Source organism: Neofelis nebulosa, chromosome X, assembly GCF_028018385.1.
Source record: "Neofelis nebulosa isolate mNeoNeb1 chromosome X, mNeoNeb1.pri, whole genome shotgun sequence".
Taxonomy (NCBI): Eukaryota; Metazoa; Chordata; class Mammalia; order Carnivora; family Felidae; genus Neofelis; species Neofelis nebulosa.
Genome location: NC_080800.1, coordinates 33,300,897 through 33,324,973, shown reverse-complemented (window position 1 = coordinate 33,324,973; position 24,077 = coordinate 33,300,897). Strand labels below are relative to the sequence as shown.

General features: G+C 41.8%; 1 protein-coding gene across 1 annotated transcript in view; it reads right to left on the bottom strand.

The window, feature by feature from the left end:
* The window catches only part of LANCL3 (LanC like family member 3), a 94,819-nt gene that overhangs the window by 4,472 nt on the left and 66,270 nt on the right, over positions 1 to 24,077 (bottom strand). The window contains exons 2-4 of the mRNA XM_058713149.1: positions 13,642 to 13,765; positions 10,214 to 10,411; positions 3,533 to 3,740 (exon numbers count right to left, since the gene is read on the bottom strand). Of these exons, the coding sequence (XP_058569132.1) occupies positions 3,533 to 3,740; positions 10,214 to 10,411; positions 13,642 to 13,765 (530 nt within the window). The remainder of the gene's footprint in view (positions 1 to 3,532; positions 3,741 to 10,213; positions 10,412 to 13,641; positions 13,766 to 24,077) is intronic.

The following is a 24,077-nucleotide window of genomic DNA, read 5'->3' as shown; positions in this document are numbered from 1 at the left end:
CAACTTAGCCACCCTGATGCCCCATTCTGGCCCTTTTTAATAGGCTTTCTAGGGCATGAAAATCTCTGATGAAATCTATCCCAAAGGTGATATTGCATTAGTCTAGACAGAGTCCCAAATCACTTTCTTTTTCTACATTTAGGAAATAAAGGGTCAGGCTGCAACCAAACAGATTAGGCAGCCATGAATCAAAATATGTTAACAGAATTCCTGAACAATGAAGCTTCAAATGGAGGACTGACATACGTTAGTATTTTTCCCTCAGTGCATACAGGCAAATATCATAGAGGATATTTTATGGGTTTTTTTTCACAGTTTATTTATTTATTTTGAGAGAGAGATAGAGAGCAAGTGGGGAAGGGGCAGAGAGAGGGAGAGACGGAATTCCAAACAGGCTCTGCACCGTCAGCGCAGAGCCCGATGTGGGGCTTGAACTCATGAACCATGAGAACATGACCTGAGCCGAGATCAAGAGCTGGACGCTTAACAAACTGAGCCACCCAGGCACCCCAATATATCATGTTTTTTAACACTGAATATTAAGTAAGTTGGCTTGGGAAGGCCTTTCTGAGAAAACGACTTTAGAGTGAAGGTTTGAATGAAGTGAGGGGGATGGGAGATAAATGTAGAAAGTGAGCATTACAGGTGGAGGGAACTGACACTTGGAAGACCACAAGGTGGGTTGCACCTGGTATCTTAAAAGAATCACAAGGAAGCCACCGTGGAAAGAACCAGAAAGAAAAGAGTAGAGGATAATCTCACAGAGGTAATGGGAGGCGAGATCCTATAATGCTGTTCGTTCAGAGGACACACTTTGGCTTTTACTCTAAGGCATATGAGAAGCCACTGGATTATCCTGAACAGAGGAATGTCATGATCTGACATGAACATCCTAAGGATAAATTTCGAACGTCAGGGTGAAACACAGAAGCATTCCTAATAAAATCAGCATTACTATCACTCTTATTAATGAACACTGTTATAGAGATTCTGACCCAGGCAATAGAAAAAGGTGGGAGGGGGAGTATACAAATGAGGAAGGAAGTAACAAAATTATAATTATTTGCAAATATGTGTGTCTGTTTAGAAAACCCAATGGACCCTAATGAAAATCTCATAGAAATAGTAATGGAGTTCAGAAAGGTGGCCAGATATATCATTATATATATAAACCAAGATGTTTATAAGATACATGTAGATTTATAGGCAAGAAGTGTATCTTAGATTGCTAAACTGCAATAATATGCATATTTTAAAAAGCTTTCATAAATAGCAGTAATAAATGACCTGAAAATATAATGCAGGAAAAGATTTTACTCACAAACCTGGAAACAGAAAATATCTAGGAATAAAAATTAACAAGAAACATGCAAGACCTTCTTCATAAGATCAAAGCTTTACCAAATGATATTTCTGAAAACTTAAATAAAGGGAAAACATACCATATTCCTGGATAGAAAAACAACATCCTGAAGATGTTAATTCTCACTAAATAAACTATAAATTTATTGAAATTCCAGTCAAATTGACACAGGAGTTTTTAAAATTTGAAAATTCATTCTAAAATACAATTGGAAGAGAAAATGAGAGAAAATAGCTAAGAAAAACTAGAAACAAATGAATAATAAAATATGGCAAGTCCAGAAACAAACATTTATATAAATTTTTGTTTATATAAATTTGTTTACGATAAAATTGGCATTTCAAATCATTCAGGTAATTGGCCAACAGATATTAATGGAAAGTTTTGTTTTTTCATTAAAAAACACAAAGATAGATACCCAGATAACACCATTAAAAAAAAGTAAGCTCTAGATTAATCAAAGATTTGAAAGTTAAGATAACTTTTAAATGGGTGGGGAAAATGGGTGAAGGAGGTATACATTTATTTTTTAAAAGTTAAAATCACAAAGGTACTAAAAGTCAATGTAAATTAATATTTTTGTAATCTTGGAGTGGCAAAGGTCTTTTTAACACAAAATCCAGAAATCTTGAAAGTTTGACAAGAAAAATATTTAAAATTTTGGTCTGGCCAAAGATCATGAGCTAAGTAGAAAGACAAATGGCAAAGTAGGAAAATATTTACAGCATATATTGTAACAGAGTTACAATTCTCAATATAAGCATCACAATAGGAAAAAATGGGCAAAAGATAAAAAAAACAGGCTAGAGAGACCTATGAGTCTGATGACTTCAATGTTTAAATTTTTCTGACAAAAAATGCTTGCACAAGTGCATAGCTATGTATGCACTAGATACGTGGGACAATTTTGTCTGCTATTAGTAAAGATTGCACAGGTACCAAGTGTCCATTACTTAAAGACTGGTTAAATTAATCATGGTACATCTTTAATGAATAACTATATAGTCATTTAAACAATGAGGTAGATATAGATCTATACAAACCAAAACAAAGGATATCCCTTAAAAATTGTTCATTTAAAATTATAATCTATGAACAGTATGTATAGTATTATCATACATACATAATAGTAGGATCTTATTAATATATACATATATAGATAGGTAGATATCCACAGGTATACAAACATGCATTTGTGCATAGAGAAATATCTGGAATGATAGAACTCTAATTCTTAGTAATAATAACAGCAAACACTTACATTGCAGTTATGTGTCAGACACCGTTCTAAATGATAAATGAGGACATTAGGCTAAGTGAAAGAAGCCAGTTACAAAAACAAAAAACAAAAAACAAATACTGCATGATGACACTTATATGAGGTATCTAAAATAGGCAAACTCACAGAAGCATAGAATGGTGGTTGCCAGGAGCTGGGGGCAGAGGGAAAGTGGAAAATTATTGTTCAATGGGCATAATGTTTCAGCTATGCAAGGTGAATGAGTTCTAGAGATCTGTTCTGCAACGCTGTGCCAATTGCTAACAATATGGTATCATATACTTAAAAATATGCTAAGAGGATAGATGTCATGTGAAATGTTCTTACCGTAATAAAAAAGCAAGCACAAATATACACACCCTTTGGCCCAGTGATTCCACTTCTAGGGCTTTATCTTTCAGATATACCCATACACATGCAAAATGATATAAACACAAGGTTACTCATGATAGCATTATTTGTAATGCAAAAGATTGGAAATAATCCACATATCCCTCTCCATGGGACCCAGTGACTAAATTCTGGTTCATCGTATGATGTAATATTATGCAACAAAAAAAATGAAGAGTCGTTTATGTACTTAGGGTAATCGCTAAGATAGCAAGGTGCTACCACTGGTATAAAAAAAAGACAAAACTCTATATATAGTACACCTATTCGCTTATATATATACACAGAATATCTCTGAGAAGATCATTAAGAAACTGGTAACACTGATGGTCACCTGGGAAGTGAACCGAGTTGCTGGAGTGCACAGTTGATGTATTTCTTTTTTCGCTTCTCAAACTATGTGACGCTATTACCTATTCAGAACATGAATTAGATTAAAATTTAGAAAAAAAATACATGTCATTTAGAAAAAAAAAAAATACATGTGCAGAGAAGCTGACCTTTGGGCTCGGTAGATGTATTTAGAGTTTCCTGTGAGCCGGTATAGCAGCAAGAAGACATAGGCACTGCCAGCCACACCGTGGCAAATGCCAGGCCCCTTCTTTAGCAGGCCCTTCTGCCACGTAAGTTCTCCACACCGGATACATGTGTCCAGGTACTGTGGTTTTTTGGAAACGAGATAAGCTTTGGCAAACAGGTAGGCAATTCCTGTGAAAACATCAAAGACATCAGAGGTGACTTTTGGGCTTGATGCTATTGAGCAGAACTTCTCAAACTATAAAAGGCTTACAAATCACCAGTGCATAATACCCATCCTAATCTGGTAGGTCTGAAGTGAGGGGCCTGAGATACCACATTTCTAACAAATGCCCTTCTAGGAACCACATTTTGAGTAGCAATGCTATAGAACCTTCTAGAACCTATTTTACCTGTAAGATTTAGTTTAAGTTGTTTGAACGGTATTGTGGTATTGGCCCCTGGAGAAAGAGCAACAAGTACATAGAGTGATAAAATCTGTAATTTACAAATGGATTAATATTTAATGATGCATACTCTGGTAAGCATTATGTAAAGCTGGCTATTTGAAATGGCTAAGTGTTTATACAGTCTGCTGTTCCCCCACAGGGGTTCAGAATTTGTAATGTTAAAGTACTTATAACTATACACCTTTTCTTAAGACAAAACTGGGAGTCCTTCCAGAAACAATAATGATTCCAAACGACTTGGCTAAGACTTCTACTCCAGCTGTGAAGCCAGTCCTTCCCTACTCAATTGTTCCAAAGGAAGACACTTGCCTTCAAAACTCCTCAACAAAGGCAATCTCAATTACACGGGCAGGAACAGAAACAAGAGAAGTGACAGCTATTAATAGAAACGATTTCCCCCAAGTTCCAGGTGCTCATATTCAGAGAGGAGATTAGTAACGCAAGATCACTCTCTCTCCTGAATGGCCTCTACCTTTCTCCTACATAAAGTGAGAAAGCCTAGAATTTCGCAGGTATCTCAACTAGGGTTATCTCTGCTTTTCATTGCATTTTGACTAGGCTATTTTACAACTCTGCGGAGTTAGAAATTACCTTGTAGAAAACTGATAGCAATGTAAATAATTCCTATTCCTAGAAATCACATTCCGTCTGGTAGAGGTTGGATTGACTTCCCTCAGAAGCAGCCAGCTTGGCATCTAGTAAGCAAATTCATGTCAGCATTCCTAATAGGCAGAAGTACATCTGCTCCTTGGATTTTCCTTTGAAACCAACTGTAACACGTTTCTGGTTCCCTCATTAATTAATGAGCTAAATAAAATCATTGATATAGGTTTATTTTATATTTGTAGGAGTCATGATTTCAATCTCTTTTTAGAAATTATCCTTCAACACTTCTTATGTTTAGCATATAACAACAGGCTCTCCTCAGCCAAGGCTTGCCAGTCAATCACTGACAATGGTCACCTATAGCATTGTGTTTCTTCAGTTCTAGGAACAAAGTGTCTCCCACCAGCTGAAAGATGATTTTGAAAGAACTGAGCTTATTTATACGTCTATTCATTTTTTGTATCCATTCATTTGTAAGTGTTCATTGATTACTGTATATATAGCCCCAGGCAGGGCTTGCTTCATGGGCATGTTACCACCTTGAAATGAATAATCATTTTTTAAAAGTTGGCTGCATTTTCACTTTGTACTGGGCCCTCCAAATTATGTAGCCAGTCCTGGCCCCGGGTAATATAAAATAAATGGTAAACAAGATTCCTGACCTTCAGGAAGGCACTGTCTAGAAAGGGAGAGAAAAATTTGTACATGTGACTAACACATAATAGGACATGTAGTTCATGATGCTGTTGGAGCATAAAATGAATGATGCTGTTAATAACACTACTGGGATCAGAAAAGTAGAAGTTCCCTGAGGGAGACAGTTGGGTGAGGCCTAGGATAAAAGTCGGGTTTTCAGGGCACCTGGGTGGCTCAGTCAGTTAAGCATCTGACTCTTGATTTCAGCTCAGGTCATGATCTCATGGTTCGTGACTTCAAGTCCTGAGTCTGGCTCTACGCTGGCAGCACGGAGCCTGCTTGGGATTCTCTCTCTCCTCTCTCTCTGCCCCTACCCTGCTTGTGCTCTCTCTCTCTAAATAATAAAACTAAAAAAAAAAAAAAAAAAAAAAAAGAAGTAGGGTTTTCTTCAGGACTTTGTAGGATGCATAGGCAACTCCAGGCCCAACATGAGTTAGAGCATTCTAGGCATCGAGATCAACAAGGCAAAGGTTTGGAGCCAGGACAAAAAACCCACATGAAGACCAGTGGTGCAGTGTTTTGTTAGGGATTGGCTGGTTTTTATTTTTAATGACAGGATTAGCATTACAGACAAAATGTCCCACAGTGGTGTCGAGAGACCTCCAGAAGTACAATGGGGTAGCTACGAGCTGATCATGTTGGCAGAAAGATGGCAAAGAGGCTAAATAATGAAAGGCTCACAGGACTTGGTGGCTGTTAAGATACTGAGTAGCTACCATATGCCAGGTACAGGAGTAGGTGTCCCAGGTTTTAAATAGCCCCTGCCTTCATAGTGTTTATAACCTAACTGGAGGCATCCATTAGGTTATGTGAGGGGAAGCACACAGGGAGGCTCCTAACCCACACCTAGAGGCAGGAAAGGCCCACTAGGGGGAGGGACACAATCTAGCCTGACTACCAAAGATGAGGAGGTATTAGCCAGGTGAACTGAAAGCCCTGGGTGTTCTGCTGGATCCCCTTGACCTTACTGGCATGCGCCCCATCTCCCAGTTGCTAGGAGTTGGCCCCTAATAAAGCTCACAGCTGCCCTCTTCCTGGGAGATTTGCCCTCAGTCAAATGGGAGGCTATGCTATATGCCCACCAGCCCCACAGATTTCAGCCAATGACTGGCTGACCCAGGGATACCAAAGGTCAGCTCTCCTGCCTCAAGATGGACCAACTCTGTGGTGTAATCTGTGCTTCTCAGCTTCCCCTCAGGACCAGGTGAAGCTGGTATCCAGGTGAGACACAGAAAGCCCTTTGTGACTGAGCTTTGTGACTCTGTTCTTCCTCTTCTCCTCCATTACCTACTTGAAGCTCTTCACTTCAGTAAAACCAAACCACCCACAGTTCCCCTTCCTTCACTATGTGGTTCCGAGCCTCTAAATGACTCTTCTTGGAACACACTTCCCAACTTTCCTGGCTTGGCCAACTTACCTCAGGCATCACTGCCTCCTGGAAGCCTTCCCTAAACCTGGAGGGGCACCAGGAATCCCTCTCCTGAGTTCCCATCATTCCCTATACAAATCTTAGCACTTACACTATATCATATTAAAATTACCTGTTTATATGCCTGGCTCCCCTAGGATAGTGCAAACCACCCAAGGGCGGGAACTCCATCCCATCCGTTTTTGCTCCCCTAGTCTGTGGCATGGCATTTGACATGGCAGGGGCTCCATAAATGTCTGCTGACCTTAGAACGTCTCATTTCCCACCCCGGTACAGGCCAACCCTGAATCGGAAATGAGGTGTGGAAACAAGAAGGGCTGATACGGTCCAACGGATGTATTAGCCCAAGGCAGCTTAATAGCCATTGATTCTATGGTTCTGGCAAGAGACAAAGGGCCTCTTCCTGCAGCCTGGATCACAGAATGGTACATGGAAGGGACCTTAGAAGACTTCTAAACATATTCTAACCTGACCCCATTGAAATCCACAATAAGGCTGCTTAATCTAAAAGGAAGGATGTTGGGTTTCTTTGCTTTTGATAGGAACCGTGTCATTTTGTCGCCAGAGCACTGATAAGAAACCTAAGTCAGCAACGATTATGTGTTTACCAAACACAAGTTGGGGTGGGGGGGGAGAAACCATTACTTAAGAAATATGGCTTGAGAAGCCAAACCTGTGCAAGCGTGCAATCTAGCAGAGCCCTGTGACAGCTCGACTTGGCATGCATAGTTTCAACACATTGGAGAATCACCACCCAAGTCCGCTGTGCAGTCCGTAATTGCACAGAGGTGTGCATTATACAGTGCACGACAAGGTTTAGTGACCAAAGACACGTGCACTGCACAAGCCCTTGTTCTCCATTCAAGGTCACATACTCAGGAGCCCTTGTGAAATGATGTTAAAAATGAGCCACACCTGTGTTTCACACAGAGTAAAGGAAATGCACTGTCAGTGCCACCACAGTAGTGACATAACATAATGCAATCCAGAGTTTATTTTAGCCACAGCATTTATTTGAATGATTTTGTAAATGACTCTCATCCTGCATTTCAGAATCATTAAGGCTATGAAGAGGTCATAGGAATCTCAACAGACTCATTTCACAGATGAAGAAACAGAGGCACAAAAGGCACAAAGCGTTTTCTCAAGGTCATTTAGTGGTTAGTGTTGGAGCTACAATTAGAACCCAAGGTTATTCACTTCGAGTCAAGAACTACTTCCACACCGCATACATGGTAACTAAGGCTGTCTGTCACCTGTAGAGGTGGGGTGAAGGACAGTCAATAGGAAACAATTATAGGGGGAGATAAGGTATCACTGATGAAATTCCACATTTGGATTATCTCTGGCAGGTTTTTAATCACAGAATCAGTCTGCTGCCCCAAACCATCTGTGCTGTTCACAAATCTAGCCTCAAAAATATTTTCCTCGAACAAGTGAAAATTATTTTTCTAAGTCATCTGGTTTAGAATTTTGGGAGAGCTTACTGTTGCTGAATTCAGAAAAATCATGATGGTTTTTAACCTGTACTTATCAGATTTATAATCATTCTTATGCTGTTTTGGGCACATTTCATAAAAGGAAGACTAATACCCTTGATTGGGAGTGCAGGTTGGCATAAATAACGGGCCCCATTTGGTTCTTTATTCATTTGTGACTTGGTTTATTTGGGGCAGTCCAGTGAAAACGTGGGTTAAATGATTTTGCTCTGCAGCCTATATTTAATCTTACCAAGACACTGAACGTGAATGATATATGAGGACAAATAAAGTCCCCAAGGTGATGAATCCTACGCTATACTGTTACAGCACAGGATTTACAAAGACAGAAGTCATGTGGCATATAAAGAGGACAAAATAAGTGCCCTGTAAGACACCCACATCAGTGAACTGACCCAGTCACTTGTTTTAATGGATTATCTTCCCATGCTTCATAGGGCTCTTACCAGCACATTGAGTCCCTTTAAAATACTCTATATTTAACTTGGGACACCTCCGAAATTCAAGGATTTCGGGGGGTGCTTGGCGTATCCGCCATCACTCAAACCATCACTCAAAATGATTCACGAGAAATGGGAAGTGGGGTGCTGAGTGTAACATGAAGAGAGAGCATTTCCAGAATGGTCAGCAACCGTGTTTTTCTCCAAAAAGTTCAAAGCAAGAAGAAATGGACTCAAATTACCACCAGCGGGAATTAGCTTGGACATAATGCACAATGCCTGGCGCTGGTACAAGCACACACAGGAGCCTTTGAAGTCCCTTCCTTAGGTGAATGCGGCCGGCAGAGAGAATCTGGCCAATGAGCCAAAACTTATGTTATTATTGAACTGAGACAGGACCAAAGAAAAAAACCGAATTACAGTGGGATTAAAGAACATTAATTAGAGAAGGAGGGGAAAGGAAGTAATAAAAATCAGGTAACAAACTACAGAGAAATCTAATATATTCTACAGTTGTGCTCACGGCATTGAAGCATAGCCTTGAAAATTAAATCTGTTCCTAATCCAAACTTTTTGTGTTATTTTGCTATTTTAAATCTCTCCCCCGGCCACTCGACCAAAATTAATTGATTTATTTGAACTTAACTTATTTCAAACTGCCCCTTCTCAGAAGGCCTAACAGTGTAATGGGATTTTGTTTAAAAAAGAGAAAGAAAAGATGGAGTCTGATAAGTTTCTAGGCTCAATTCCAGAGAATTCACTGCAAATGGCTTCTCAGTTCTCTAGACTTTTTACGAGGTAATGATGAAAATCCTCATTTGAAGAATTATAGAATGGTGCATCTCAAACTTTAATGCACATATAGATTACGCAGGGATCTTGTGAACGTGCAGATTCTGATTCAGTGGGTCTGGGGTGGGGCCTGAAGCTCTGCATTTCTAACCAGCTCCATGTTGCCCATGCCACTGGTCCAGGGACCACATTTTGAACTACCAGCCTCCAGATCCACACTGTCCAATGTACCTATTAAGTACTTTCTATGTGGCTAGTCGGAATTGCGATGGGGTATCACTATAAGATATGCACTGGGTTTCCAAGACTTTAGTATGAAAAAGGTATAAAACAGCTTAATTTTTAAATTGTTTGCATGTTGAAATCATACTTGGGGTATGTTGGGTTATAAAATATATCTTACTGAGATTCGTTTCACCTGTGTCTTTTTACATTTTAATGAGGCTACTAAAAATTTAATTTCATATGTGGCTCATCTTATATTTTATTGGACAGTGCTAGTTTAATTTATATACAAATAGACACTGATCATGTATCCTTAAAACTACAGGATCAGTCCTGGAGATCCTTTACGGATCAAGACTTTTTTAGCTCTGACAAGTTTCATCTTGACCTTTCAATCTCATGTAGTCATCGCATAGATGAGAAATACCGTCACTTCTCAGAGAAAAACACCTCTCTTTGGCTAAGCCCAGTGAAAGGCAATGTTTTCAGATAATAGCGTGGGTGAGACCTGGGGCGCCATGGCACCAGTGCACCAGCTCATTCTCCCTCTCGATGGCCTCGCCAAGCTCAGGTGGCCAGTTGCAGTTCTGCTCCTGCTCCATGAGGAAGTCCACACTCTGCCATACCAGCTCCTGATCAGAGGGCTTGAGGTGCTCGTGGTAAGAAAGAAGCATCTGGAGAATGGACGACAGGCCATGAGCCGCTCCTATATCAACACACAAAGCATAATTAATTCACACAGTTGGGAAGAGAGCCCATTTGGTTTAGTGAAAGGACAGAGTATAAAAAAATGAATGGCAATATTACGTGAAGCACACACAGTCATATAATAATAAAGCTCCTAAGAACTAGGCTTCTGGGGAGCATATGTTAGAACAGGGATCAGCACACTACAGCCTGCAGGCCGCATCTGACTCACTGCCTGTTTTTGTAAATAAAGATTCATTGAAATAGAGCCACGTTCATTCATTTGTGTGTTATCTATGGCTCCTTTTGTGCTACAGTGGCAGAGCTGTGTTTGTGACAGAGACATATAGCCCACAAAGCCTAAAATCTTTATTGTCTATCCCTTTATAGAAAAATAGTTAGTGACAACCCCTGTTTTAGAGAAAAGATTTTTTTATAAACTTTTCAATTAACATAAAAAAATAAAATGTAATTTAAAAAATTTTTTAAAGAAAGGTGGGGCACCTGGGTGGCTTAGTCAGTTAGGCATCCTACTTCGGCTCAGGTCATGATCTCACGGTTCCTGAGTTCGAGCTCTGCGTCAGGCTCTGTGCCGACAGCTTGGAGCCTGGAGCCTGCCTCAGATCCTCTGGGTGTCTCTCTCTCTGCCCCTCCCCTGCTCGCATTCTGTCTTTCTCTCTCTCAAAAATAAATAAACATTAAAAAAATTTAAACTTTGTAATTAACATACCAATAGCTTTTATGAAAATCCTCCTACAGTGCTTAAAAATAATTTGTTCTAGGTATCTAAACATTCATTCATTCACTCAACACATCAGAATTAAGCACCTAATACGTACCAGACACTGTTCTCGGTGTTGAAGATAAATGAATGAACAAAACAGACTAAATCCCTTCTTCTGTAAAGTTAAACACTAATAACAGGTATTAAGTTACTTAATCCTTCACATTTAGCACTGTATATCGGGCACTAAACCCTGGGGGTACGCAGATGCATGTGACTTGGTCTGATTCTTGAAGACCTCCCCATATGGTACAGTGAGAAAGCCAGACTCATAAATAGACAAATAGAATATGAAGTGATAAATGCTGTTATGAGAGATGTGTACCAGGAGCTAACAGAACCATGGGAGGATCTGAGGGGGCACTTGAGGTTCTGTCTACACAGGTAGTGTCATCTGAGCAAGTCTTGAAGAATTCCTAGGAGTTCCAGCATAGGGTACTGTACTAGCAAAGGCCTGAGCCTGCTTTCAGAGAAGGAGCTAGCTCACCAAAGGTAAAAGTCAGCCCAGCCCTGCAGGGGTTTTCACTCATTCCTAATGAATAGAATGCTGGTTGGTGGGAGGTGCTGGGTTCAATATATTCGGAGGGCTTGTTCTTTAAACTCAACTCTGTAACTGTGAAGCTTTTTCTTTGCACTCAGGCCCTCGGAACTCTTGACTGCCCAAAAAAGGCCTTACAGTTTTATCCTGTCAAAGATGATTCTTCTTAAAATTCAGTTGTAATACTTGAAGGTGCCTTTCTTTCAATGGCTTTTAAATTGTTAGGGAAAAAAAAGCTTACTTTCCAGGAAAATAATTATTCATCAGATAGCCATCTGGTTTGTGCTATACATGTAAATGTCTAGAATGTTAATTTCTCTAAAAAAGATGAAAAAATGAAAAGAATAGTTCTATTATGGAACTCTAGCAGACACTGTCAGTGTCCTGCCCATCACCTCGTCTACACTCGCCATTCTGGTGCACCTATCCTCTTCCTCACCTTCCACCTGAAGCATTGATCATTCTGCCTGAGGCTTTCTCTGGCCACAGGGGTATGCCCAGCCCACAGGAGCAGGGTGGAAGTCCTAGGGAATTAGCAGGTGTGGGAGCAGCCCCTCAACCCATGAAGCAGGGAGTTGGTGGATGAATACTCCAGTTTCCTCATTATTTAGGTGGGATAATTCCGAGGTACATTCTATACAGCCTTCAGGGACCCCAGTGGGACCAAGCCTGAGTTACCCACAGTTGCTCACTATTACATCCTCTATTAACCTTTTTCTGTACTCTCACTTCCTCATTCCTCTATCAACACTTTCTAGGGTCAAGCCATTTATATCCAAATCCTTGTCTCAAGGTCTGATTCTAGAGAAACTCAGTCAGGAACTTAAAGGTTCTTTGAGAAGTCTCTCAGAGAACTCCCAGTCTATATGCTCACTGCTGAAGTTGTTCATCAGCTATTCACTCATTCATTTGGGTACCCTCATTAGGCACAGGTTCTTGGTAAACGACCAGGGATCACAAGGATAAGTAAGCAAAAGTCCACATCCTGAAGGTGCACAAAGCCGGCTGAGGCGGTCGGACAGGTAAGCCACTAAATAGAGTGTGATGTGATAAGGGCTCCAATATAAGTGTGGCAGGGTGACCACACTTGGCAGCCCAATTTTGCTTCAGGGCAAAACCTGAAACATGTGAATGTTTTTCCAGAGAGGATTCAATAGACCCATTTTCCAAAAGCACCAAGTTTCTCAATAGCTCTGGTGATGTCTGATCAGTCTTGAAGTCTGTGTAGAAGTATTACAGAGAATTGAAGGGGTTGGAGGAGGCTGGGCCTTCTAGGCAAAAGGAAGAGGCACAGAGATTCTGAAGCTATGAGAACACTTGGCTTGGAGGAGATTACGCTGCACAGACCGAGAAAAGGGAGGGAGATAAAGCCTGAGTTTGGAGAAGGGAACAGGAATCTACAAAGGGCCTTGCGAGTCATGCTCAGGACTCTCTTTCAGGGAGCCACTGAAAGATTCAAAAGGGGAGTAAGTAATTTTCACTTTACATGCCTTCTAGCTCAAAAGGGGCCATTGTGATTCAGTAAGCAGTCTGTTAGTAACCCACTAGCATTAAACACTTGAAACTGTTACTGGCTTCATCGTGTGTCCCTGTGCATTGGCACTATTGGCAATGAGTGTATAAACTGTTCACAAACTTTCAGTGAAATTCAGCCAATGAACTCACGATCTAGAATAAGGATTTTAGTCTTTAGTAAAAGTAATCATTACAATAGCTGCCTTTCTGTCAAGCTATGAAAACAAACATTCAATTGTGATTTGTAGTATCTATCAATATTTGTTTTCAAGTGGCATTTTAAAGTGTTTCTAGTGAAATGAAGAGGAATGACCTATGCCCCCCCCCCAAAAAAAAATCTAGTTTGTAGTCAGTGCGGGTATCAGGGACTCCCTTCTTCCTACAGGACTTTGCCAACAACACCTTCACTCACCCAAGTATTCAGTTCCATAGTAAGAGTACATCAGAGGGAATGGCTTCCTTTTTTTCATGGCGTACTGCTTCCCAGAGTCCAGAATCGCCTGGCAAATTGATTTGATCTGTGCTGGGCTCAGTACCTGTGTAAGGAAATCAAGAAGCAGAAGTCCAATCAGGATCTTCTTTTTTCCTCAGACCCTGGATTTTCTTGTTAAAGAGTTCATCAGCATATCCACCCCCCACCCCACACATCCTTTTCCTTTGTGTAAATAAGCTTAGCCAGCCAGAACTTTTTTTCAAACAACTGATGCTCTTGCTGTTGTCAAGTTTATCCACCCTCTTCAGAAAATTTGCTGTGTTGATGGGGAAACACGCACTTTTATTGCTAAAGGCTTTTATAAAATGCAAAGACCACTTTACAGTGGTTGTATCATTAATCCTTGTCATAGGAACGAGAGAGTGCTCAGAAAAGAACAAAGACTGGGCCTAACCCATCATGCTTAACAAAGCTGTTACTCCCAGTGTGTGGTGCAGGTCTGGACCAGACAATGGGCCTTCGGTCTGTGTCATTTAGACTGCGCTTATAAAGCCACAATTCTATGAGACGCTGCCGCATGACAGACTCACTGTAGCCTTTGCATTCCCGGAATGAAACCAAAGTCCAGTGGGCACCAAGGCAAAATAACTTTCAGTAGCAAAATGACCCTGAATAGACAATGGCTAAAATGCAATGACTCGCCATCTTCCATAGTTGACTCAATATACCCACAGTCCGTTTTAGGACTATAGAGATTAAAACGTTCTCAAGCCTACAAAGCCTCGTTGAGTTTATTAGGATTCTGCTCAGGATTGAGATGTTTTCTGCCGCCCACTCTTCCTCAGGGCAGATGAGATGCTCCCTGCTCCCTTTGGCCCACTCTATCTTTAACCATGACTCTTTGGAGGAGCACTTACCACCTGGTATGTTTCTCTCTGTCTCTCCCTCCCTCTCTCTCCACTAGACGATCACTTATTTGGGGGCAAAGACTGTGGCATCTCACCTTTTTGGTATCTTTGATTGCTAACACAGAACCTGAGGGGGACTTTGGTAACCCATAAGGGAGCGAGTAAGTACCAGGTTTACTTGCATGAAAGCAGAGCCCTCCCTTTTTCCCTTCTTTCCCCAATTATTTCTTAAGTCCCTACTATATGGCAAGAGAGCTGTTCTGGATGCTGGAGGTATGACAGCGAACAAGGTAGACAAGACCTCTGCTTTCACAAAGTCAACCTTCCAAAAACACAAACCTGCAGCAGAAAATTACTAGCCAGAGTAACCATGGCCACTGTCCACCTCCACACCCACCCCTCCAAAAATCACCTAAAGTTCAGCCTTGGCCTGATTGAATGAATCAAGGATCAAGGAAAAGTCCATTCCATTTTGGCCTCTCTCCTAAGACTCACACCTCAAATCTTTTTGCCCGATATCTAGCATTATACTCACCGATTCCTTCTGAAATAAAGTACTAATGATTTCTTTCTTTTCCTTCCTTCCTTCCTTTCTTCCTTCCTCCCTCTCTTCTTTCCTTCCTTTCTCTCTTCCTCTCTCCCTTTCCTTCTGCAGGGTTTTGCTCCTCTGACTTACTCAACATGAGAAGGGTAACATATAATCCAGGTTTTGGCTCCTCAAATCTAGCATTTAATTTGGGATTACCTAATTAATTTCTTAAAGAGGAGGCTGTTCATTAACTAATTCTGCCAATTAACACTTACTGAGCTACTATTCCAGTGAGGCCCCATACTCGGTATTATAGGGGAAATTCTAGAAAGCCTGGGACATATCTTTTCCCTACAGGGAATTCACTATCCAGAACTGGAGATGAGATATAGTCAAAAGTCTACCATAGGGCAATTTAAGTTCATGAGCCTAAGGGTGGAAAGAGACAGTAATGCAGAATATGTGTCACAGACCATGAAGCACCATTCAGCTTCACTAAGACTTCACTATCTCCTCATTTTCTACCTGGTTGCTCTGAAGCAATGGTGTTGTGGCTTTCAACTTAAGTTTTCCTTCCATTAGCTACCTATCTTTGTCTCTTGGGTATTCTCCTTTCTGCCTTAAATTCCTGACGATTCTATCCTCCCAGGCACTCCCACCATCATTTCAGGGCTCAACCTTGGGTTTTTCCAGAGCTCAATAGCAAATTTCTCCTAGATGATTTCCTAGGAGATTTCCTGCATCTACTCAAATTGCTACCCCAAATTTTCACTTGCTATTAAAAACATCTTTTCCTTTGTGCCCTTCTATCGGTGCCAACTGATCTTATGTTTATTATTAGTGTTACTCTACTTAATAGCTTCCATCACCAGTCTCACATCAACCCCTCTAGGCTGCCTTGCTCTCAGAAACCTGCAAGAGCCTCAAAAGGCATGGACTTAATAGGACTCTAACCTTGGGGCACCTGGGTAGCTCAGTCGGTTAAGTGTCCAACTTCAGCTTAGGTCATGATCTTGAAGTTCATGGGTTCGAACCTTGCATTGGGCTCTGTGCTGACAGCTAAGAGCCTGGAGCCTGCTTCAGAGTCTGTGTCTCCCTCTCTCTCTCTGTCTCTCCCCCACTCACTCTCTGTCTCTCTTGATCTCTCAAAAATGAATAAACATTAGAAAAAAATTTAAAATAGGATTCTAACCTCGTCCCAGCCCACGTTTTCTTGGCAATATATGTGGCTCTTCAACTGAACTTAGATCCTGTCTGCCAATATTGGTCTGAATCCATAAGACAGAAAGTTTTTGTGATAGGAAAAAGGTCCACTATTTTCGGGGTATATTCTCATTTGAATTCTCCCTATTTTTACTTCTGTGCTAATAATTGAATCAGCTTATTCTTTCCTCAGTTGAACATTTATTAATGATTTCCCCCTCCTCTCTCCCCTCTCTCTCTTTGTGTGTGTGTGGGGGGGCGGTGGGGGGATTCACCTGCTTGTTTTAAACCTAGGAGCAAAATCAACTTAGGTTATATGTGATGCCCTCTTCCTTTCTTTCCATCACTAATCCACAGCTCAGAATAGAGCATGAGTTTACAAAGGATTTCAAAACCTCCTGGGTCTGTGCATCATGTTTGGGTGGTTTCCTCTTATCTCCCTGAAACACTGTGACAAACAAAGAGAAACTGTGCTTGTTTGGCTGGATAAAGACCAGTTATGCATGCAGTTCTTTATCTCTGGGAACAGACAAGACCTACCCTTGGGTTTATTGATGAGCAAATAAAAACTGAAAACAGTGCTCATTAAAGGTGTGTGGAGGAGGAACACAGATGAAGAGTGTGCTCTTTTTCTTCCCCCTGAGCAAACAGCACAGAAAGAAGAGACGTGACCGCATCTGTCTGCTTCCTCCGGCATTCTTCCATCCCTGCACCTGGCACACAGGAACACCCACGTGAGCACACATTCTACCTCTGAGAAGATGGCCACTGTGCTTCTGAGATGCAGAGGCCCCGGAATGAGGAAGTGACATTTCGGGGTGGGGTGGGGCGGTGGGGGGAGGGGGAGTGACAGGATGGAAGAAAAGGGGCTCCCTGCCCATTAGGCATTTACCAAAATAAACCCAAACTCCCTCTCCTGTATTTGTAGCACCTAAGGCCTGTGTGTGTACTGATATCTTGGATGGATTTGGTTCTTTAATTGTTTTTTACACTGAATTAAAATAAATTACAATATCTCAAAACTACAAAGCAAGTCAGCTGTGGTTTGATTTAAGCAGTTTCATTAGTTTAGCTGATGCCCTTCACTGGCTTTCAAACAAGTGTCTGTTGTGAACTAGTGCTGTTGGGCTGGACTCTGAGATTGAGGAGACAGAGAACAATAAGGCTATGTTTCCTGACCCGACCTGAAGGTTGTGCAGTGGTTGAACCACCTCCATGTGGAGGAGAGATTTTCATTAAGGAAATCCATGAGATGAACCAAGCCATAGAAAGCTTCCTTCACCACACATATCTTTCCAGGGCAAGTGTCCTACCCACAGGCCCTCTGAAGTGGCAGTCCTACTATAGCTAGAGATCAGCCAGTGCCAATGTCAGTAACCAACAGTCCAAAACGTCCTGAGTGTGTGACTGCCCATCTACATGGAATGCAGAAAGCCACTCCTATATCACACCAATATGTAACAGACTAAATCTTATATTAATTTTGGTGTTTTCATCAGCAATTTATCTGACTCCAGTCCTTTGACTACCATATGTGCTGGCAGAGGCTTCTTCCCAGAGAAAAGAAACAAGCCATTTGACCACCTGTGAACATTAAAAGGCCTTGATAACCATGGACCACAGCTTTGAGGAAAAGGTTTTTGAGTTGTTAGAACCTGGGTATTTTTGAACTTTAAGTTGATACCATAAACAGTAGATTTGAAAGACATATAAGGTCAAGATGGAACTAAAAGCTGTTCACGGTAGGAAAAGTTGACGCAGAAAGGAAACCAGGAAGTTCAAAGTTCGTTTGGAGCTCCTGCTCTCCTTCCTACACCCCTTGTGCCAAGCCTCAGGAGAGAGCCTACAATCCCCAGGATAGGTCTTGGGATTTATAGGTAGCTAGGATACGTGCCCCCTGCTCCCTCCTGCAATTTGGGGAGATGGTAGTCTCAAAGATGTGTCTCTTGCCTCAGGGTCTGGGGCCAGTAAAAGAGAGAACACTTCATGGCACATCCCACGAGAGAGCCAGAGACAATCCTAAGTTTCCCATGGGCACCATCGTAAGGCAGGAAAAATACCTCAACCCCAAAAGGAAACTTCTTTTTAAAAATGCCCAGTCCAAATAATTTCAAATGAAAAAGTTAGGGAAACTTTTCTGGAGAAAGTCAATATCCACAATTGGTTAGGTTTTTGTTTTTTTTTTTTTTTTTTTGGTTTGTTTTTTACTTTTTATGACTTTTTGGAGTTGTGGTTTGGTTGGAACCCAGTAGGTTACAGAGAAGAGCCAGGGCTTCACAAAATCTCTGGAGTGGGTGGAGATTTACTTCAGGTGCTGAGGGGACAAAAACTCAGGGAAGCTCCTTTAAGGTAGAAGGAGCTTAAAGAGAAAGGATAGGGCTAAGGACAGCTTTCAAGCAGGAAATAGATCTTGATGAACCGAACAATTCGTTTGTGCAAAGCCTGTGCAAGGCACTTCGGGGGGAGAAGTAATCTTAATAATTAGGCTAATAATACCCGAACTATTTAAATAACGAAACATTCAATATTGGTTCAAATTCTAAAAGTCATGACCTATAGCAGTAAGGTGGAGGGAATAAATATTGGGGGACTCACAGATGGAGAGGGATCCAAGCTAAGCTTTGAAGGACAATTAGGAAGTGGATAAATGAAAGTAGCCAGGAGGGAGAGCATTTTAAACTGTGGGATGATGGGGGAAAAACTCTGGGTATTAGGGCAACGCCTCTTAAACCACCACGTGCCAATTACTCGGGTGTTCTTGTTAAAACGCAGATTCTGAGTCAGTGGGTCTGGGATGGGACCGGGATTCTACATTTCTAATAAGCTCCCAGGTGGTAATGTTGTTGCTGTGGCTGCTGGTGCAGGGAACACACCTGAAGGAGCAAGGCATTATGGGAACAGAGAGGCTGGTTGCAGCAGACGATCTCTCCTGGGAAGGGTGAGAAATTAGACTGAAGGAACTATAGGAAGTTCCCAGAGACGTCCAGGGAAATAAAAGCGAGCACCAGCCAAGAACACTGCACACCATAATTTAAATGATCAGGATACCCAGAAAAGAGAAGCAAACACCAAAGGGAAATTCTCTTCCAATATACCATGCATGGGAAACACGTGCTCAAATTTGCAAACCCCAGTGGAGAGTTCCCTTAGCCAATGTGGCCAGGTTTGTTATTTTCTTAATTGGTCTCCAAATGGGGCACATGTGCTGGTGCAGAATGAGCAAGTCTCTTCCATCTGGTTTTCCTGATGTTCTCTGACCATTATTATGTTGGGTGATGAACGGCAGGGGGGATGGGGAGGTGCTCTAGTTCATGATTATCTTCGAGTTATTAAAGGCATTGAGCAGGGAATTTCAGTTATAACCATTTGGTCCCAGATGCCATTGCAAAGTTGTGTCTTTTCCCTTCTCATGTCAGGAAACACAAGCCCAAAAAACACTGGGAACCAGAAAAGAAAAACAGGTTTTACCCCATTCTTGCAGACTGACAGCTGGCTTTAAAGATTTATTATAAGTACCTGGTAAGCCACCAAGTGTCACTAGGTGATTTCATTGTTTTCGGCAAGACACCAGATGTCTCAGAGCCTGAGCTTCCTTATCTATGGAAAGGGGATCACAAACACTTGCCCCACCTACCTCCTCCAGTCATGGTGAGACTCCTAAAAAAGCAGTTGCCAGTGGTTGGCTGCACACTGCAATCACCTGGGGAGCTTTTAAAAATCATGAAGGCCTGGCCACACCCCCAACCAATTACATCAGACTGTCTGGATGTGAGACTCAGGCATCAGTATTTTTAAAGCTCCCTGGGTGATTCCAAAGTATGGTAAAATTTGAGAATCACTGCTATGAAATATTGAATGAATGCAAAATGGTTTTCAAAAGCAAGGTAATAATAATAATAATAATAATAATAATAATACATGATGAAGAAGGAAAAGGAGGACAGGAGAAGAGCTAAAGGGAAGAAGAGGAAAAGACTTCCCAAACAGAAGATAGTTCCAGGTCTGGATAAACACCTTTGGTCTGAATCACGGAGGAGTGGAAGGGAGAAACCAGATATGCCACATGAGTGGATATGCTAGTTCAGGTCAGAGGTCTACTGAACCTCATCCGGTGTTTCCAAGACAGGAACCAATGCACATATTGTGGGACAGTAATAGAGAAACTAAAGAACACAGCAGACAGCACACTGGACTAGGATTCAGGAGGTCTGGGCTTGAGATCCAACTCTGCTACAGTGACCATGGTTAAGTCAGCACAACTCTGTTTCCTCATCTTTAACATAAAGAGACTGGACTAGAATCTGTCTACTAACCCAGTGCTTCTTAAATTTTAGTGTGCCTTAAAAATCACCTAGTGAGCTAGCTAGCTAAAACAGAGCCTCCTGGGCCCTACCCGCAGACATTCTGACTCAACAGCTGTGGACTGGGGCCTGAGATCTTATATTCTTTTTTTAAAAAAATTTTTTTTTAATGTTTATTTATTTTTGAGACAGAGAGAGACACAGCATGAGCAGGGAAGGGGCAGAGAGAGAGGGAGACACAGAATGTGAAGTAGGCTCCAGGCTCTGAGCTGTCAGCACAGAGCCCGACGTGGGGCTCGAACTCACGAACTGTGAGATCATGACCTGAGCTGAAGTCGGACGCTTAACAGACTGAGCCACCCAGGTGCCCCAGTGAGATCTTATATTCTTAACAAGTTCTCAGGTAGTGGGCATGCTGCTGGTCTGGAAACAACCCAGTGAACAGCACTGTACTAGGTGGCCTCTAAGGTTCCTCAGGATTCCAGACTCTGGTTCCCGAGGCATTGAAGGGGTCTGGCTCTTGAGCCAAAAGAAGGAGCACAGCATGATAAGAAAACATAGGGGCTTTCAGATCAGACAGACCAGAGTTCCAGACTTAGCTTCAGCACTTTCTAGCATGGTGGGTTTAAGCAAGTTACTTCCGCAGCAGGCTCTCTGTATCTGAGCTTTTGTTTCCTGTGGTTTCAGTTACCCTTGGGCAAACTCAGTCCCGAAGAAGTGATCCTCCTTCTGATGAGTCATCAGGTCAATAGTAGCCTATTGCTAAGTCACAATGCCTGTGTCATTTAAAAAAAAAAAATTTAATGTCTATTTTTGATAGGGAGAGAGAGAGAGAGAGAGAGAGAGAGAGAGAGCAAGTGGGGGAGGGGCAGAGATAGAGGGAGACACAGAATCTGAAGCAGGCCCCAGGCTCTGAGCTGTCAGCACAGAGCCAGATGCGGGGCTCGAACTCACAAACCATGAGATCATGACCTGAGCCGAAGTTGGATGCTCAACTGACTGAGCCACCCAGGCGCCCCTAACTTCCTTAATTTATTTTTTATAATTAAATTTTTTTAACATTTATTTATTTTTGAGACAGAGAGAGATAGAGCATGAATGGGGGAGGGGCAGAGAGAGAGGGAGACACAGAATCAGAAGCAGGCTCCAGGCTCTGAGCCATCAGCCCAGAGCCTGACTCGGGGCTCGAACTCACGGACCGCGAGATCATGACCTGAGCCGAAGTCGGACGCTCAACCGACTGAGCCACCCAGGCGCCCCACCTTAATTTATTTTTTAATGTGAATTTATTTTTAAGAAAGAGACAGACGAGGGGCAAAGAGAGAGAGAGAGGGAGACACAGAATCAAAGCAGGCTCTGAGCTGTCAGCACAGAGCCTGATGCGGGGCTCGAACCCAAGAACCATGAGATCATGACCTGAGCCAAAGTCGAATGCTTAACCGACTGTGCCACCCAGACGCCCAACGATTGTGTCATTCACCTCTCTTCAGCTCATCATGTAGGCAGTTTATCATCTCACATCAGCACAAGAGTACAGTACAGTAAGATATTTTGAGAAAGACCACATTCACATACGTTTTATTACAATGTATTGTTTTAATTCTATTTTATTGTTAGTTTTGTCATTGATCTCTTTCTGTGCCTAATTTATAAATTAAACTTCATCATAGGTATGTATGTATGGGAAAAAGCATAGTACATATAGGGGTCAGTACTATCTATGGTTTCAGGCATCCACTGGGGAGTCTTAAAATGTATACCCTGTGGATAAGTGGGGGCGGGGGGGCTGCTGTACTTTCTAAGCCTCAGTTTACTCGTTTGGAAAAAGCAGCAAAAGTAAGACCTACCCATCTCACTGCATTGCTACAAGGACTCCACAAAAGACCCTTAGCACAATTTCTGGCATTAAGCATATGCACGATACATAAGCTATAAATTGAAACAGGCTATAAGCTATAAGCTATAGCTGATACATAAGCTATAGTTGAAACAGACATCCAAAGTTTAATTAGTGACTCAACTCCCACCATTCAGTACCATAGGCCTGGGGGGGGGGGTCTGTGCTCAGGATCTGTATCATAAAATAACCCTGCTGTTGCTCACCACTCAGCCCCAGGCTCCACCCAAGGACCAGCTTGTGTCAGCTCACATCCCTAAGTTGTTGTAATTTATAATTGATATGCTAGTAATGGATGGCCCTTCATGTGTGTGTATTTATTTTTCTCATCCCCAAACTTTGAGCTTACAGGGTCCCACTTACCCCAAACCATGTTTCTTTGCTTCTGTAAAATACCTCTCAAGTTAATCTGGTTTCTAGACAAGTCTCTCACTAACTATGTGACTTTAGACCAATCATGTAACCTCTCTGGACCTCAGTTTCCTCATGTGAAAAAATAAGGAGTTAAGCTGGTGGTTTGGTTTTTGTTTTTGAGTGGGAGAAAGTGCACGTGTGCAAGTGGTGGAGGGGCAGAGGGACAGAAAGAATCCCAAGCAGGCTCCACGCCCATCGCAAAGCCCAACACCGGGATCGATCTCACGACCCTGAGATCATGACCTGAGCCAAAATCAAGAGTCAAACGCTTAACTGACTGAGCCACCCAGGCGCTCCAAAATGGTCTTTAATGTGCTTTTGGCAATAGAATTTTGTTATTTTGTGATTCATGACAACTATTTACAAATTTATCTATACTTATTTGGGCTCTAATTCTGGGATGTGGATGAGATGGTATGTTTCAGTGGTTTCATTTCTTATAGGCTAGGCCAAAGGTCCTTTGCAGTGAGATCTTAATGCATGTTTAACCTGTCCTCTATCCTAGGTATGTTATCAAGATGCATATTCTCTTATGTACTTTCTTCCTAAGTAGAAAGCTTAAAGAACTAGAAATTGTTTTAGCCTCTTGGCACTGATTACTTGAATATTATAGTCTCTGGCCTCTTGATGCCTCTAAAGTGAATGACGGGCACGTGGCTGGCTCAGTCGGAAGAGCACAGGACACTTGATCTCAGGGCTGTGAGTTCGAGCCCCACATTGGGTGTAGAGATCACCTAAATACATACATATGTTATTAAGGCTGGATGCATAGTTGACATTTCACATCACACCCTTCTCTAAGCCACTGCTGAATGAATATATCATTGCAATATTCTCAAATCATGGTTCAACAGACATTTTTTCAAGTACTTGCTGGGTGCACGACACTGTGCTAGAGAGTACAGAAAATAGAGATGAGTAGTTGAGTGTAATCAGGTATATAGTAAATAGTAATAGTATAGTATATAGTATATAGTAATAGTATGTAGTAAATGCCTTTCCAAATAGGAAATTCTGATTACATATTTGTGCCTTCCACCATTAGTTAGCTACTCAGCATCCATTCTCCCCCTTGTTCCTTGATAACTAGATCTCAATTTTATTAGAGTGACAACTGTATTTAGCTTCAGGTTATAAATAGTGAACAGCCTCAGCCAATCATC